General features: G+C 35.4%; 1 protein-coding gene and 1 long non-coding RNA gene across 2 annotated transcripts; both read left to right on the forward strand.

The window, feature by feature from the left end:
- Nucleotides 1–1420: 1420 nt before the first annotated feature.
- On the forward strand, nt 1421–2869 carry LOC115969356. The gene is made up of 3 exons (XR_004086946.1): nt 1421–1658; nt 1765–1802; nt 2745–2869. It is a non-coding gene; the product is annotated as an uncharacterized LOC115969356 (long non-coding RNA).
- A 2460-nt stretch (nt 2870–5329) lies between these two features.
- On the forward strand, nt 5330–7103 carry LOC115967366. Its single transcript, XM_031086448.1, has 4 exons — nt 5330–5935; nt 6015–6344; nt 6424–6612; nt 6755–7103. Exons 1-4 carry the CDS (start codon nt 5394–5396, stop codon nt 7101–7103), a joined length of 1410 nt encoding a protein of 469 aa, XP_030942308.1. The 5' UTR covers nt 5330–5393.
- Nucleotides 7104–19070: the final 11967 nt, after the last annotated feature.

The raw sequence follows: 19070 nt of genomic DNA on the forward strand, positions 1-19070 counted from the left end.
AAACTAGATTCCATGGTGCCTAGAATACTGTCATCAAATCTAAGAAGACGAGTGTCTCTAAGGGCTATAAGGATTGAGTTGTTCAACCCTTCCCTGATCAATGGTTTTACTCCTACTTGGACAAGTCCTATGTGGAGGAATTTATGATCTTTTTCCCTGTGAGCTTTCACAGCTGCAGGGGATAACAAGTAGCATGTTTCATACTCCTTGCTGATGCTGTAGATTTGTTCTATAGTCCTAACATGGTAGTCGGTTTTGAAAGTCTTTTTCAAGGACCATGATGATGACTTATAGACCTGGGTTGTGGGAACTTTGGGTATGTTCCAATCACCTAACTTCTGATCTAGATCTGAGAGCTGGAACGACTCCGAGTTAATTGTTCCATCTTCTTGTGGAATCTCAGGAAGGTTTGTACTGCTAGATCTAATGCTGGTGGATGAATCACTCCTTCTAAACATCCTATTCATCATCCTGGATTGAAAGCCTAAGAAATCAATTATAACCTAGACTACTTCTATCTTCCAATTTCTGGATCTAACCTTAGATCTGAAACAGGGTGTACAAGGATACTGATGCCTTCTGTGGATACTGCCACTACTTACTACTGCTTTTCCATATTGTTGAAACACACAAACCTTCCTGCTCATACCCTCAACGCCCTCCTAGCTACACAAGAATTACTGTTTGGCTCAAGTTCAATCACTCAACCTCGGTACTTAAGACTTACTGGGCAACAGGTAGACACAGAACCAGACTTACTCTTCTCTACAGTACACATCTGCAACAAACTTTGGGCTAAAAACAAAGACAAGAAGAAGAAGATAATTGGGGAGTAAAGGATTAGCTTAAACAGGTAATCACAAGATAATAAACAGAAAGAATGATCAGGAGGCTCAGCCTACCACCAAAAGAAAGAACAATAAACACTAACTAAGATGAAGTAGGAGATGAAGAATGCAGTATATAGGAGTAGAAGGGCTATCAGAAAATAGATGTAAAACAAAATAATGTTTGTTAGAGATAACATACTTCAAAGTAATGCACAAAATAATGGATAACTATGGCGGTTGTACTGGCCAACTTGATTGTAATCTATATATATATAATAGCAGAAGCTGAGAGAAAATGAGTTCCTAGAATTAAGGAGATAATGACAAATAGGAAAAGTCCCTACTTAAAATTCAGACATGTATAACTTTAAAAAGCGATACATTATATTGTTTTGACAACGCTATAACACCGTTTAAAAGTGACAAATTATAATTTTTCGCTACGTTAAAACACTGTTTGGAACCCCTCTTGGTATAAAAGGAAATTAACTGCTTAAGACAGAAAAAAAGGAAGATAGCTACATGAAGAAAAAAAGGAGAAAGAGAGACCAAGAGATAGAGAAATAGAGAGGCAGAGAACACAAAAGGAGAGAGAGATCGAGAGATCAAAAACTGCACGCTCTAAAAACTGAAACCCAAAACACACAATCATCCATTCTTTCCATTTGTTAACACAAACGGCCAAAAGAAAAGATTTTCCCTGTCGATAAAAAACAAAAAACAGAAGCCAATTGACATATTTCCATGGTTTGCAATCAAGAATGAAAAGAAGTCTCTCACTTTCCTGTCAGATTTCTTCATCTAACTGTCCGTTAATTTCTTTCATCGGTGAGTTTTTATCTTTGATTTAAGTTTGTTTATTAATTATGATTAGGTTTTGATATATAGTTTTTGATTTTGGTATTTTAATTAAGTTTTTCTCTTCGCTTTTCAGTTTAACATTTTCATATGCACGCCCTCAAGTTCAACCAGGTACCAATTTCGAATCGATCAGATTCCAGATCGCTTAGATCTACTTTGATTTTTTTTTTTCGTTTTTGTCGGATCTAGGGTTTATAATTTTCTCTTTGGATGAATATTTGAGACCTGCTCTTCCGCCCTATTCCGTTTCTTCTCTGCAACTCCATACACACAAGGTCAGAATAGCGTGGTTAATTTCCCTCTTTCGGATACTCTCTCTGATGATTTGGCCCACTTTTTAATTGTTTGCATGTTCCGTTCCAAACCAACAGACAGAGGAAAAAAGAAAATCCAAAATGTTTGGCTATCTTTTTCCCTAATTTCCCATATAGTTGCTTTGTAGACAAAATAGAAAAAATTATTATTGAAATCCATGACAGTTTGGCCGTGTAATCCATAGAAAGTTTGGTAAATCCCTATTTCTATCTCCTCATAATCATTTTTTCTCTTCTTGGAAGAATATGAAACTTAATCTTAAAATGAACTTTTAGACTCTAATTCTTATAGGGCTCCCAAGTTGGAACCCTTCTATATTTTTCTCTATAAAATTGAATGACAATTGCCTTTAAGATTATGTATTTGAAAGTTAGGGGAACTATTATGTACTCTATAATGAATAGGAACTATTTGTGGTGCTTTCTGACAGATTAAGCTTCTAGAGATAGTTGTGTAAAGCTTATTTAATTGCTAAAAAGAGTTTCTTAAATTGCCAAAATGTGTTTTGAATTTGCTTCTCAATATTGCTTCCTTAACATATAAAGGGCTTGATGATTAGTGAATAAAATTGAAATGCATCTTACATGATATTATTATGAATATAGATATTTCAAGTCATTTTGCAACAACGTATGTGAAATCTAACAGCATCTGATGTCCATAACTAGATTCTGTAAGCAGCAAACCATACATTTGGTTGGATTTGTGAATGCTAAATATGTGCTCTTTAATGAACAGGAACTAGATTCTCTCGACATTATTAGACTTTTCACTTTTGTGAGGTGCAAACTGGAATTTTGTGTATGGACATGATGCTATAGATTTCTGTTGGGTATCAGTATAGCCAATTCATATTTCATGGGGCTGGTATCTCACCGTTTCAATTGCCAGGTGCTCTATACAAAGGTCTGTTGCTAAAAGCAAAACATTAGGGTTCCAAGTAAAATAATAGTTTTCCTTTAAATTGGTTTGAAGAAATCTCCTCCAACCAATTACATGGCATTTAGATGATGAACCACATGTACTTTAATCACATGACATGTTAAGCCAACTTGACTATTAAATTGATCACATGTGGATGATCAGTTGAATGCCATATGGTGAGTTGGAGGGAAAACTATGTTCCAAGAAAAATCCCTCTTTTGATGGAATCATTGTGTTTTCCTCACAATTACTGTGCATTTCTCATCTGTCACAAATATAATGCTGAACATCTTCATCTAGGCATCAATTGTCCAAAAATGGCTTTATAGCGGTTGTGACAAGTGTTTTAGGACTTAATATGCATGAAGAGTACAAGATGAAGTTATCATCATGCAAGATGAAATTATCAACATGACAAACTCGCTATTCTCACATGAAAATTAGTCTATAGGAAACCATTGGATCAATTTCCTGTAGAAATTTCTTTTTCCTGATTTTTGGCGGCATGAGCTCTTAGTTACAAGTAGCTAGGAATGCTGAGAATGAATTTTTACAAATTTTTTAATTTGTCACTGAGAATGAATTGTTAGCTTAGTGAATTTGGGTTTGATTTAGAGGTGGCTCGGTGTTTTTGAAAGTATATTCATAAAAAAATTGTGGGTCTGTGAATGTGATCTTACATTGGAGATTTTTACTGATTTGGTGGTGGCAGTGGTATTGAACTTGGAATTTATTTTTTTTTTTGCATACAGGTTTGCATTAGTGAATTAAACTTATCTTCTAATGAGATTAGATTTTATACTCCAATATTTGTTTCTATGATTGATTACAGACCACAGTTTGATATTTTGGTTTTCTGATTACAGAATATATTCCTTCTTTCATTTATTTATGTGCCCTATATAGGGGCCGTCTTATTGTTTGATTTATTTTTTCACTTGATGTATCAAAATTTTGTAGATGCAACAACCTTTTTTTTGGTTACTAATATTCAAATCTGACTAGATTGTAATAAAGCTTTAGCATTTTTTTAAAAGCATGTTGAGTATGTTACTTTTGAGAAAACTGGTAGTAATAATGCATTTATTTGTTTAATGACAGGCATATATTAATTTTGAAATATCAAAGGGTGTGGTTGAATGGATCAAAGAGCTTGATGAGAGACTTATAGACATATTAAAGCATTTGAAGGTCTGGATAAGCCATAAAAAGTTGGAGGTTACTTTTAACTTTGTGCCTAGATAGAATAAACCACTCAAATTTCTTATATTGGTGTACTGTTTTAAGAGATTTGAGCTTTTATAGGACTTTGAACTTCTGTTAATATTCATGTATTACTTAAGGTTTTTTATTTTTGTATGGAAACTTCCATATGGATCTAACATTTCTTTATTGTTATATTCTTTTTTTAATTATGTTTTAATTACTTGAATTTTTTCCTTGAATTAGAAGCATATAAGTTTGTGAATGTATAAGAAAACTTACTTTGTTCTGTATAACCAAATTTGTAGTCCAACTTGCAATAGATTTTGGTTGCAAGGAGATATGGGTACACTTTTTGCAATTTCATATTCTGCCCTGCTGTTACAACTCCCCATACACTTTCAATAACGCATGAATCTATGTATAACATAAAATAAATAAATAAATAAAACAATTGGTGTATTGTTTACCGTAGATTATGATCAAACTTTGTGGTTTATATGCATTTATGATTTTTTATTTATTTAAATTTTATAGTTTCTTATCAACCTTCTAAGATACATTTACTTTGTGCAGTATATAAGTGTTGGGGTTGAACGGAATCTATAAATGTCTATATTTATTCCTCACAAAAGGGACATGATAGACAGAAAATAAGAAGGGAAAACAATATTTGGTCGATTGGAAAGGAGCAAGAACAAAAAGAACAACTGAGATATAAAATGAGCATTGAGCACATAACCACACAGAAAGCAATGTAAAAGGCACATTGGAATTCAAAAGGAAAAAAAGTTAGCTGATGCTGAATCAACATCTTCAAATGCACTTGGTTGGATTGTTTTAGATTTAGATATTTGAGTTAGATTTGGTTAAATTAGTTTTTGGTATCTGCCTATGGTGTTTGTAATTAGATTTGTAAATGGAGATATGTGTTGGGTGTTTAGTATGTGGTAAAAGTGTATTTAAATATTATTTTTTTTTAAAAAAATCTTTCTAATAAATATAAATAAAAAGTTTCGTATATATATATATATATATAGATAATAATAATAGTTAATTCTAAAGGATAGAAACGAGCTGACAGATTTTTCAGTTATGATGAGTCGGTTGATAAGTTAACCACACGAGGCCTATATAAAGAGTCTCACTCACACTACGCATAGCACCATCCTTCTCTTAAACTCACAGCTTTCAGTTTTAGATAAAACATAAAAGTACTTTCTTTCCGTTCTTTGAAAACCATCCCCACCGGCCACCACCATGTCAGATGATCCATCCAAGGTGTCGGTGAAGAATGCAGATGACGCTGCCTCCAAGATTGAGAAACTTCCAAAAATCAGACTTGTTATTCCCAAAAGAAGAAACGTTGGAAGTTGCAGCGGTGCAACTAATTCCAAGACAACTGACGTTGGGACGAACTCCAACACAATCTCCTTGGATAAGAAGGATGTCAACGAAATTGTCACCGAGTCGCGCCCGCGTGAAATAGGCATCGATGGTGATGGTGATAGTTGCAAGAAGGCAACGGGAACATCAAAAAATGATGCACTGGCTATTCCGACGAGCACTGGAGTAAAGAAAATCTCCATGGGTCCAAGTTTGAAGGACACATCTAAAGAAGTTCTCCGTGGGTCCAAGTTCAAGGGCGATGGACTTCATGAGGCTCACAGAGATTCTCAGCCTTGCCAGGTGGATAACTGCAATGTAGAGGGCGGATTTTTTCAAGTGTGTGGAGGCCACATGTGGTCTTTCGGTGTATCTGTGAATGGCAAACCAAGCACATATTGCCATTCATGTCACCTGTACGTTTTCTTTGACAATCTTGTTTAATTTGATTTTCTTGTAGGCTTTAATAATTTATGTATGTTTTATATGGGGTAGGTTTCAGAACGTCGAGGACTTCGACGAAGGGATGCATAGTTGCAAGAAGGCAACGGGAACATCAAAAAATGATGCACTGGCTATTCCGACGAGCACTGGAGTAAAGAAAATCTCCATGGGTCCAAGTTTGAAGGACACATCTAAAGAAGATCTCCGTGGGTCCAAGTTCAAGGGCGATGGACTTCATGAGGCTCACAGAGATTCTCAGCCTTGCCAGGTGGATAACTGCAATGTAGAGGGTGGATTTTTTCTAGTGTGTGGAGGCCACATGTGGTCTTTCGGTGTATCTGTGAATGGCAAACCAAGCACATATTGCCATTCATGTCACCTGTACGTTTTCTTTGACAATCTTGTTTAATTTGATTTTCTTGTAGGCTTTAATAATTTATGTATGTTTTATATGGGGTAGGTTTCAGAACGTCGAGGACTTCGACGAAGGGATGCATAGTTGCAAGAAGGCAACGGGAACATCAAAAAATGATGCACTGGCTATTCCGACAAGCACTGGACTAAAGAAAATCTCCATGGGTCCAAGTTTGAAGGACACATCTAAAGAAGATCTCCGTGGGTCCAAGTTCAAGGGCGATGGCTGTATGATGTATGTATTTCTTCTCTTTCTTTCTTTTTCTATATATGCTTCAAATTAAAAGAAGAAAAAGGGTGGACAATCTTTTAACCTGTTTTGATTTTCTTTGAGGAATTTTTTTTTTTTTTTGGTACGTATGTTTGTACCGTGGCAGGTTTCAGAATATTTCGGACTTTGATCCAGGGAGTCGGATTTGCAAGGGCCGGGCTATGGTAGAGAAGGAAGATGCACCAGAATGTTATCCGGGCAGTACGGACGAGGCTCTACATTCATCTAAGCTACTGAAGCTCACAGAGGAAATGCACAGCAGCATTGCTGACATGGGGACACAACTGGTCCGTTTGGCTGAAGATACTGAAAGAATGCAGCAAGATATTGAACAAACGCAGCAACTAGTGCTCAAAGGTAATAAAAAATTGCGTCAAGAAGTACAAACAAGCAACAAGCGGCTGCGAGAAGATATGGATAGAAGATACGCTAACTTGCAAAAGAGCATCCGATGAATTTTTCTTTTTTTTTTTTTCTTTTTTGGAATTTGGAATCCTATTTTGGACTATAAGAATAAGACTCATCAGCATCAGCTTTGAGTGTTTGATTTGTAGCAAACATTTTAGTAAAAATTCGTGTTTCATTAATTCTTCAACTTTGCTTCTTAATGCAACTCTGACCTGTATACTCAGAAACATGAGTGTGAGAGAGAGGGAGAGAGAGTTATCAATTTGGATTGCCCAAAAAAAAGTTGATATTAACCGAAAAAGTATTTGAGTTAGGACCTGCTCAAGAGAACATCCACATTGTCATCCAAGCATACCATAGTGATCCACAGTTATTGTTGCATCCTAAATTGAATTTTATCAAATAATTGCATCATGAGAGAACATTAAGGTTTCAAAAACACAAAATTCATGTGATGCTCAAATTTTGCACGAACAAACTAATAAGTGCTCTTTGATCATCCTGTTAACCATAAACATAAAAAGGGTAAAAGTTTGTCCAAGTAGAAAGTAAAATACAAAATCAATTATTAAAGAGGCAGATAATGATTACGTATGCCACGGAGAGCTCTTTCGATGTTAAGAGCAGGAATCCAGGACGGAGGTTCTTTTGGAGCTTCAATGGAACTTTCTGATTCTGCCTCTGTTCCAACAGTCTCATCGGGTACAAAAGCAATGGAATTTGTGAAAATGGCACCACTTATTGGCGTCTGAGTGGGGAAATCTTTTCGAGAAATGTACACTGTAGCGGTGGTGGATGACACAGCCATTTGGCTGGGGTGACCATTTTCTGTTATCTCATGGACGCTTTTCTGGACTCGTTTGTTTGGTTGCTATTCTAGGAGTAGATAAGGCAAGGACTTCCCATCACTGAATTGTTATCTGACATTCTGACTAAATTTGGACTAATGTAGTATAAGAGAAATCTTGGAAGCAAAATAACAAAAAAGAGAAAGCTTGTTCTAGTCAATTTCATTAATTTACTTTTAATGCATTAGATGATCCAATTTGAATTTCCCATGATCATCAGACTGGCCTGCAGACATGTTTATTGCACACAATACTTTGGGCCTAGTATTCTGAAATGCCCTAAATTGTCTAACACTCATACGACAGTTCTGCTCTCTGACATACTGTAGCAACCCCCTGCTACAACAAAAAAAATACACATTAATCAATCAAAGCATGTAACCCAACCCAGTAAAGCATTTGAGGCCAAACTAGTTCAGCTGTTAATTAAGATAACTACAAGGCAGAGAATAATACTGCCAAAAGCCATGAAATTTAAATGAAATACATGGGGAATATAAATTTATCTCCTCCACTGAAAAGACATAAATCACAAATGCAACTGATCTATTGAAAGTTAAACCCTACACTGGCTTCTTTTCTCATTTTGGGTGCCCCAGGGGGGGGGTGCGCGGGGGTGGGGCTGGCTGTGCGGGGTGGGAAGGTGGACAGATTGGAACTTTACACACCTAGCAGGTCTTAAACCCACAACCTCAACCTCCACCCCATTCTGATAGGAAGAGGAAATGCCATTTGAGCTCAAGCTTAATGGATCTGAAGTGGCACATTCATCTTCAAAAAAAAATCCTTACTTTATGAAGGCCAGAGTGTTGCCTAATAGTATCGTAGTTCATAACCTCTCTCTCTCTCCAGAAACTAAAACTTAATATATCAGCAGTGATGACTGATGATACAAAAGGCTGCGCATTGGTGTGACACTAAAGCAGTGTCCTAAATAGTTAGTTATGTTTACGAAACCAAAAGTAACTAACCCAGCAAAAAAACATATTAGGTCATCACTCTAAATTAACCGTTCATCATAAAAACATATTTTTCTCTCTATATGCATATTTGTTAGACCTTAAATGATAAAAGAAGGAGAGAGGTGTATATGAAGTTGCATGTGTGATCTGTTTCTTCAAGTGATCTTTTCTATAAATTCTACTCAAAAGTATCGTCATCAGGAATGAGACATATCCATGGAAGACAATTTTAATCGGTATCACATAAAAATTGACACTCTGAAATTGAATGCATTTTGTTATAGGGTATAAGGCAATATTGAACCAAACAGCAAGCTTTTCAAACAAACAGACCGCTAGTAAACCATATTTTCCTCTTTCTTGGTCCATTGAAGGTCAACTAGGGTATATCATGTTCCACATGACAGGAGAAGCTTCCATAATAAATCGACCAAACTTATCCACAAACAGACCCTCAAAACCAAAATGATTACTTTAATCCCTAACATAGTTAAAGCGATTGCTTTTAGTCCTTAAAGTGCTCAAAAGAGTGATGACGTGACAGTTTTTAGTTTAGCCATATAATTCTAAGGACTAAAATCACTCATGGCCTAAAGTTTAGGTGCTAATAGAGTATATACCATTTAAACCATTACAATAGTCTAAAAACCAAAAGCAACAAACAGAAAATCAATGCATCAATTTATTTAACAAAATTAAATTCTAGAAAAACCCATTTTCACTAAACACAATAACCACATTTTTTCCCCAAAAACACACACTTTAATGAGCATAAAACTTGTATTTATCACGAATTTTATAAGACCCATTTCCTGAACCCACTTCTCCAAGCAAAAAAACATATAAACTGGAAGAAACATAAAGAAATAGACCTCCAAACATATCTAAAACCAAAAAGCTAAAACACCCAGGTAAGAATTGTACACAGTAATCTATTTACTTCATATAAAATAGAAAAAGAGACATAAAAAATTTCACATTCTCCCATTAAGGGAACACTCCATGGGTACAAAAATTCTCAACACTTGATGTGAGTGACACTTTTTAAGTTCACAGAAGAACACTGTGATCGAAAAAGCTCACCTTGAACCTCTGAAACAAAGGGGAATGAATTCTGAGAGCCATTTTGTTGGAAGCGTGGAAGGCGAGAGCAGATAACAAATGAGAGGGATATGGAGTAGTCATTTCTGAAAAATATGGAAACCCGTTTTGGGCGAAAATGGGATATTTTTGGTGATGGGGCTCTATTATTTCTAAAGCGCCATAGTTGTGTGTTGGAGGATAAGATCTTGAAGCCCTTGGATTTCTGAGTGAAGACTGAAGAGTTCAGAGTGGAATAGCGTTTGAGGTATTGGAGGTTTTAAGGGGGAGGAGACATGATTGGGTGCTTGCAAGTCGTAGTGTAGACACTTGTCTTTGTTGTTGTTGTTTTTTTTTGATAGGCATAGTGTAGACACTTTTTTTTTTTTCGAGAAACTAGTGTAGACACTTGTGTAGCCGCATCTTATCTTATTTTTCACATCATTTTTAGGAGTTAGACAAGTTTTGATTAGTCGTCAGTTTATCTCGTAACTAATGTTACTTTTGTGTTTACTAATAAATAATAGTAAATATATATATTGTTTTATATTCTTTTAGAAATATTGTACTAGATTATTAGACCCTTCATACCTTAGTTCCACCTCAAATCTAGATAAGTCTAGACTATAAGAATGGTAATGGGATGGGACATAATTATTGTACTAGTTTAGGCATGTTTTTCATCCAATTTATTCTTGCTGCCTTTTAAATTGAACCTACACTTAAGCTAAACTAATTTTGTTACTAGTTCTGCCTTTTACTAAATCTGAACTAAAATGTATTGCTAGTTTATTACATGTGAAATTGTATTATCTATAACAAAGTATTGCTTGTAAGAGCATTGAAATTTTTACATATTTAGTTATATATACATAAAGAAGCTTATCTAAAAGAAATGTGTATTTTAATTGATTGTTGTTGGATTGAAAAACTGAATGAGTTGAACCCAAGCTTAGTGCTCTATGAAATCCTTCAACTAATTAGGTTTTGTTGTATTACTTAGACTTTAGCCTCTATAACAGCAGAGTTTTTGTAGCTTTAGAAGTGTACCAAGTTCTTTTCCAAGAATTAATGCAACTCTTTGAAAGTGGATTTAATCATATTTTCTACAAGGGTACACTAGATCCTATGAATAAAAGGTTTTTGACTGTACTAAGAAATTTGAGTTGATCATGCATATAATGGAGTTTCCAGATTTGTTTTGTTTGATTTGGGCATTAGCCTTCCAAATTGTAAAAGTCAATTTGAACTAAGCAAGGAATATACATTTTCATAATTGGTCAATTATGGTGTAAACTCTTTTTATAAATTGATGGTCAATTATGTATTTGGTTGAACATTATTATTAAAAAATCTAAATTTTGTTTAGATGGTTAAGAACAAGGAGACTTCAAATCCCAACACTAAACAATCCCAAAATAGCTCAAATGTTAGAGTTCAATGGCTATCAAAAGTAACGACTATCTTTTGTGAAGCTTGTGTGGATTAGGTATTTAAGGGTAATCGGTTTAATACCCACTTTAGTAAAAAGGGTCGGACAAATATTATATCATCTTTTGAAAAGAAAACTGGAAAGGAATATCGTAGGTCAAAGTATAAGCATAAGTGGGATGGATTGAATAAAGATTGGGTACCTTGGAATAAGTTGAAGGGAAGTGAAACCAAATTAGAATGGGATGCAGCCAAAGGAACAATAGCTGTAGTTGATGAGTGATAGGAGAGGAAACTAATGGTATGTTTTGTATAACCCCTTGTACGTATTTTGTATTAGTAGATAAACCATGCTAATTTGAGTTATTAATGAAAATATTCAAAATTGTTTTAGGTTCCTAAAGCTACAAAATTTCGAGAGAAAGGTTTGGAGAATGTTGACTTATTAGACATTATGTTTAAGGACATTGCAGCCATGAGAGAGTTAGCATGGGCCCCCACTTCCCACTTCAGGAGTGTTACCTAATGATCTTGAGACACCTGAGGGGTTAGGTGATACTTTTGCTGACTCGTCTTCTCCAAATGATGATGATGACGTTAATGAAGATGAGACTCCTAACCTCACATAAAATAATGAAGAACAATTAAAGAATATTGTGAGCATTACAATATTGGCTAAGAGGTTACCATTTGATTCGTCAGAAAAGACGGCTCGTCCCAAATCTTATCTATCATCAGGGACCCGTTGGGACGAGCCTTCTACTTGATGTCCTTGAAGCTTGACGGTCTGAAGTACCACTTCCTTGAGGACCCGTCGAGTAGGTCACACGCATACCCTACTGTGGTCTCGCTCCAATACCGAAGAATGGACCCTCTCAAAGATAGTCAAGTGGCTTAGACCCCAAGGAATTTTTATGTGTTCTGCACTCTCAAGTCCAAACATGGAAATATCTTGTACAACACGTCCAAAGACCTCATTACTCGCTTATATCTTCCCTATTTGGGAAGATAAGCCCTAAGATCTCGGGGACTTAATTCTGAATCTTCTCTACAAGGAAAGCTCCTTCATCCAAGGGATCTAGGTCAATACTGCGCCACTATATGAGCACCAAAACTCCTATTCTTCAAGGTACAAGAAAATCCCTAAGTCTGACTCTATTGAGTTCTCAGAGGTTTTCCAATCACTAACTTAATCTTTGGAGGGTTTTTGACTGACACCCCACTGGTGCTCTCTGTTGGTTCTCTATTTTCTTATTCTACAGGTACCCTCATTGGTGTACATGTGGACAATCAGCTCGTTGATGACTTTTGTGCATCATCAGTTGGCATCTTCTGTGGGAATTTCAAGTGAATAAGCCATATCACCACTTCCAAGACAAAGAGTTGCATGGTCCAGACACGATCAATTGTTACCATCAACCAGGAGACTGGGAACCCTCTCAATGCCTTAGAAAGACAAGTGCAAACCCTCGCTACGGCAGTTGAGCAGCTCACCCAGTGTAATCATGAGTTGGAGTGGTAGTTGGATCAGAGGAATGAACGACGACAAAACGATTAGCATGAGTAACAGGACAGTGGTGAGCATAACGACTATCGTCCCTCGACAGGCGATCGTTAGGAGAGAGAAGATCCGGAAGAAAGCAATGTTGCCAGTAGGCAGGAGCAGCAAAAGGACACTAGCCATCCCTCTGAGCTGGAAAGCAGTGCGATGCGCATGGTGCAAGACATGCAGATGATGAAGGAAAAGATGGACATGATGATGAACGCCTTGAGGGAACGGGTGTCTACCAACCTAGACAAATAGGTCTATTAAACCGACTCACCCTTCACAGCACCATTAACCTTTTTCCCCCTTCCAACCAAGTTTAAGATGCTACAAGTAAAGGCGTACTATAGATCTCAACCACCTAGAATCATTCAAAACCCTCATGCATCTACAAGGGGTTCTAGACGAAATCATGTGTAGGGCATGTCCCACCACACTTAAAGGGCCGGCCAAGGTTCAGTAAGAGAGCCCTCATGTAACATCCTAACCCAACTTTATAGTTAAACTATGTATTTGAGTGATTAATTATTATTTTAAGCCACTTTCTTTCTATAATTAATAGAAGAGTATTTAATAGACATATAATTTTTAATGCCATTGAATAAGAATTGTAAAGATTATAAATAATTGAATGGCTAAATTGTATTATGAATATATACTAAGTATGCACAATACTATATTAAATGGTTTAAGTTATTAGATACATGGTGTTTTATTTAGGTGTGATGCATGAGATGTTATAACATAGTTAAGGTTGCAAATAGGTAGTCAAGAGAAGGATATAGTGGAAATTCCAACTACACATATAACCAAGTAAAATTCATCACATGTAATGCCAAAGTATCATGCATGGTGACATATGTTATCTTCTTTTGACCCAAAGACCTACACCTAGCTGGCCATGCAATACCTCATTCTTCTTTCTACTCTCTCAAAGCAACTAGAACAATTAAGAAACTCTTTCCCTTTTATACCCATGGGTCCAACATCAAAAGAAAGAAAAACTCTAAGCTCTTCTCTCCCTCTCACACCTACGGGTCCAGCAACAACAAGGAAGTTTATTTCAATTCTTCTCAAGCTCTTGTTCCCAACTTAAAGCTAGAGTGATTCTAGCTCTATCATTCCAAGACAAATGTCTAGGATAAGGGGAAAATCTAATTCTTTTAATCTATTATCCATTTAAACTTAAGCGATAGTTATATGAATTTGTATATGGATGTGTTGGATTCTAGAGACTGTTGATTGCCCGAATATGAATTGAGTCATTGTTTATGCTTATATGTGCTCCTAGATGATAGACTAAGATAAAATCCGTTATGAGTAAGTGTTAAAATGACTAAAATAGCTAGATAAACTTATGGAATTGCTAATTGAGGTGCTAAATGTGCAGTTAATTCAGTAATTGAAGCTTGTTGAGAGTTAGTTATTAGGCGCTTCATAAACTTGTTAAGAGTTGCACTCATTGGTTAACCTATTTGGTCATTGTGAATCCTGTATATTTCTAGGACAACTATGGTTAAAGGTTTGTTGGAGATTATTATATAATATGTCCAGTATGTGTGTATTGAATTTCATATGAAAATACCATCTTTTGATGATTGTTTGTGATTTTACAAGAAAATGTTGCAAAGCTGCCACTATGATAAATTCTATGTTTATGCACAATAAATTATGTATTAAATTGTATAAAGTGAATTTGGATGCTAGGGATATTTTCTATGAAAGCTAAGACACTTGTGGTTGTTATTGAATTGGTCTCACAGCAATCGGATCAATACAAAAATAATAGTGCAACTTGTAAGTCAATTGAAGTTCTGTTAGGATAGATTTGAGTATGTTGTCTTGTATGATTTTTAGTAAATCATGGTTTTATGATTTGGCTCTGAGAATGATATGGAATCTACTAGACATCCATAGGTGAAGTATATGCTGCTAGAATAAATAGTGAACAGTAATTGACATACCTAAATTTGAGGATTTAATTCTAAAGTTAGGTTGAATGATTTGAGCTATAAATTAATATGCTCATCATTTGGTATGTCTGGATCATAGATAAATTTTGAATACCTTGGTTCGAGATTTAGTACTCAAAGCAATTTGTAAGTCAATTGATGTTCTGTTAGGATAGATTTGAGTATGTTGCCTTGTATGATTTTTAGTAAATCATGGTTTTATGATTTGGCTCTGAAAATGATATAGAATCTACTGACATCCATAGGTGAAGTATATGCTGCTGGAATAAATAGTGAATAGTAAGTGACATACCTAACTTTGAGGATTTAATTATAAAGTTAGGTTGAATGATTTGAGTTATAAATTAATATGCTCATCATTTGGTATGTCTGGATCATAGATAAATTTTGAATACCTTGATTCAAGGTTTAGTACTCAAAGGAAGGGTTCTAAACCATTCTACTACTTTTTCATGTTGCTATTTTGTTAAATGTGTTGTATGTTGCTATATGGCTGTATATGGATATACGACTATGCTTAATGGACTTTATATTTATGCATGCATTATTGCCCAAATCTCAAGCACATTTTGAAATGAAGTTGGCTCCTTTGGAGATATGATATAAATATGAGAATGATGGTTTTTCTTTAGTTTGGTACATCATTTGTTGATGTATGCATAATATGTTTGTGGGAACCTCGTTGAGGTAGGATTAGGATTTCCTTGATTTTAAGAGATATGCTTTGAGATGAATGTGTAAGTTTCTTCTAAGATATAATTGATAGTAATAAGTTTCGATATTTGGTTTAAGTATTACCAGTACCCAAGTTTGAGCTCCTTCGATTATAGGCTCTCAATTCCTCTACTTTCAGGTTAGGATAAGTTATATGGGCATTTGATAAGTCGTGAGGTTATTTTAAAGTGTATTATGCATTAAAGGTTTTTTATTATAGATATGACATATAATTATGTTTTAGACAAAGATAGGTTTGTGAACTTTCAAAACCTTATGTATATTATTTAAGCATATTGATGCTATTATTAATTCCACAAACATGATATTTAAAGAAAATAATGGAAATGCTATTACTATGAAATTTTATGCAAACTATGAATTTCAATATGATGTATAAGTGTGAAATGTTTTCGAGTTATGTCTTTTGATGATCTGAACTCAGTCAGTAAGGGTTAAATTACTGGTTTTTTTATGGAAAATGTTATCTAATTGGCCATTAAAAGTAGTGAGGACTCTGTTGTACCCGCCCTTGTTAGGAACGGCCAATTTATGGAGGATGCTAACCGACCCTCATGGTTGAAGATATGTATTATGATATGATCCTGGGAATCCCTAGCACTGTGGGGAATGCTGGATGCCTGGGACAATGATGCTAGAAGCCTCCTAATTTTGTACAGACTTATTAGATATGGACTAACTAGTATGTTACTTATGAACAACAATATTATTTTATGGATCATGAGAGAATGATTTTGTTTAAATGCATTGTGAAAAGCTAAAAGCTCTCATGAATAGAAGAAGTTTCTGATGAAAAGAAAAGCTATTCTTTAAAAATAAAAGTTTCTGAAGTTTGTATATGTTTATGTTAAAAGTAATCAGATATCCATTCTTTATAAAATATTAAGTTTTGTGACTATGAAAGTTATAATATTTTATGAGAAGAAGTTTATGAAGAAAAGTTTGTTATTCTTTAAGATGTTTCTAATTTAAGACAAAGTTACCAATTATCTGATTTAAGTTAAAAAAAAAAAAATTAATATTATATTTGGTGACTTTGTAAGAAATAAAAGAAATTTAGTCTGAAAGGTTTTGGTAATATTATTCTGATAAGAAAAAGGAGAACAATTATTTTCCTATGAAAAGCATATAAGTTATTATTATGAATAGTATAAAATAATATGCATGAAAAGATGTTTTCCTATCTGAATATTCATAAAATGAAATGATTTGATTTACATGCATTCTTATTAAATTCTCGTGTATCTTACCCTTACTAAGCTGTGTAGCTCATCCCTTCCAGTCTTTTGGTCAACTAGTTTTATTCTGGAACAAATAGGGCCTTAGTCGAGTTTTGGAATGGGCTAGTTTTAGTTTGAAAAGCATAGATCCCAAATTAGCAATTTGATTTTTAGCTTTGTGGTATTGTGTATTTTAGGATCTAAAGAAAGTTATGTACCTTAAAGTATTAAGAGATGTATCATGTGAAATTCAGAATTTGGATAACTGGTGGATTGTGTTATCCCTTGAAGTACAATGTAGATGCTTTGAATATCAAGTGAAAATTTATGTCAAGAAGTAAAGAAACAGGAATGAAAAGAATGAGGGAGTGGTCAGTTGAGGAGTTTGTTGCGGGACTAATTGAACCCCGACAAGTTGGGCGCCTAGAAACCAATGCTCGATGTTCATGTTGCGCCTTTGAACCATGTCATTGGCTGGTTCTAGAATGGCTGGATCTTCAACAGGGACATGCTCAGCTCTAATGTGGAAGACTAAGTCCGCTGAACTGTCTCGGGTAATAGTACTAAGGAGCCTTCTCTTACAAATTGAGACCCTTTCTCTCGAGCTTCACCCACCATAAGGCCTCTTGGCAAGAATTTAGGCAAGTGAATGCCAATGTACGACAGTAGAGGGTTGCCAACTATCAGAGCAGATATGGGGTGCTGGTAGCTGGTATGGGAAGGGAAACAGTCGAGGATCAGGTGTAATGCCCTGAGCTGCCCGTCAAAATGCATGAAGATCTCGAATCGTAGAACAAAGTTCTGGTCTCTTACATGAACGAAGTTGAGATCGGGTTTGAAGCACTTGAAAAATGCATGATAAATCAAAGACAAGGTCGATACAAATGAAAGTCAACAAAAACAAGAAAAAGCTTATGTGATAAATAATAGATACAGTAAAGGAAAATTATACAAGAAAGAAGTAGGGGAAGGTAGGACAAAGGAAGCTAACCTTACACTAGATGTGCTCGGTGTTGATACCGTATTTTGTCCGTCCTCGATTTGCGTGTCGGACCTCAAAAAATCCAAAAATATCATCTTCTCTCCATGGGGCCACAGGAACATCTAGAATGACATAGCGTAACCTGTTCGGACATTGGAGCATTCAAAATGCCTTTTTCAGCCAAAATGACCAAAATGCCCCTAGTCAATCCTGGGTTGACCAAAAGTCAAACAAAGTCAAAATCCACGCAAAATATCACTTTTCATCATACCCAAGCTTCTCAGACATTTTTGGCAACTTTGACCAAGTTTTATCCGGAAGCGACTCTCGGTGGGTCCTAGAAACCCTAAATTTGATTCGGCTGTCAAAATGGGTTGAAACCAATAAAATTGTAAAGATTATCAAATTCTCAATCCAATGACTATTGATGGGTCAAAATTGGAGTTAGAACGGTCGAGATATCATGAAAACCGGGTTAATGCACCGATTGATGCACTACTAACTTCTAGGAGCCATAACTTTTGATCCGATTGTTGGATTTTCAGGTTCCATACCTTTTTAGAGACAAGAAGTCAAGATCTTTCCAAAGGTGTCAAGATCAACCAGATCTGAGGTCATTTGAAGGTGGTTGCCCTTGAAGGGCTGTCGGCCGCCTATAAGGGCCACTACCTTGTAAAGCATGCCAAGGCTATAAAAGGTCCCAGACACCTCCAGACTAGAGAGAGAGAAAAAAAGAAAGAAAGACTTTTCTAGGTTTTGCTCTCTGCCTGGTTGTTTACTACACATTTTTCTTCTCTCTCAAACACACTTTTACACATAAAAACACACAAAAAACATATTCAAGCCTCTTGATTTTTCTTTTGTCACCAAAAATACAAGGTATTGTTCTTATACCCAATCTTCTTCTCCTTGGTTGTGCACTTTGGATTTGGGGTTTAGGGGTGTGAATGTAGCTTTTTAGCTACTATCCACACCCCTAACATTCTAAATTTTTTTCTAGCATTTATTTTGCTTTTTTTTGCCTTGATAACATGATTTGTTGCTTTATCTAGCATGCTCTTTGCTTTATTTTGCTTCTAGCTTGTTTTTGGTTTATTTCCATATGCTTCCATGTTTGTCCATGTTTTACCTGCCTCTTCTATATGTTTTATGCTTTATGTCATGCTTTAGATGCTTAGATCCTCTCTTTTCCATGTGTTGATGTTTGGGTCTACATGCTTACATGCTTGATATCATG

This window comes from Quercus lobata, chromosome 11, assembly GCF_001633185.2.
Source record: "Quercus lobata isolate SW786 chromosome 11, ValleyOak3.0 Primary Assembly, whole genome shotgun sequence".
Taxonomy (NCBI): domain Eukaryota; kingdom Viridiplantae; phylum Streptophyta; class Magnoliopsida; order Fagales; family Fagaceae; genus Quercus; species Quercus lobata.

What these genes read in the sequence shown, in the direction of transcription:
- LOC115967366 (XM_031086448.1), top strand. Translation starts at nt 5,394, where the DNA reads ATGTCAGATGATCCATCCAAGGTGTCGGTGAAGAATGCAGATGACGCT. An exon ending in TATTGCCATTCATGTCACCT is followed by an intron (nt 5,936 to 6,014) that starts GTACGTTTTCTT and finishes TATATGGGGTAG; the next exon opens with GTTTCAGAACGTCGAGGACT. An exon ending in AAGGGCGATGGCTGTATGAT is followed by an intron (nt 6,613 to 6,754) that starts GTATGTATTTCT and finishes GTACCGTGGCAG; the next exon opens with GTTTCAGAATATTTCGGACT.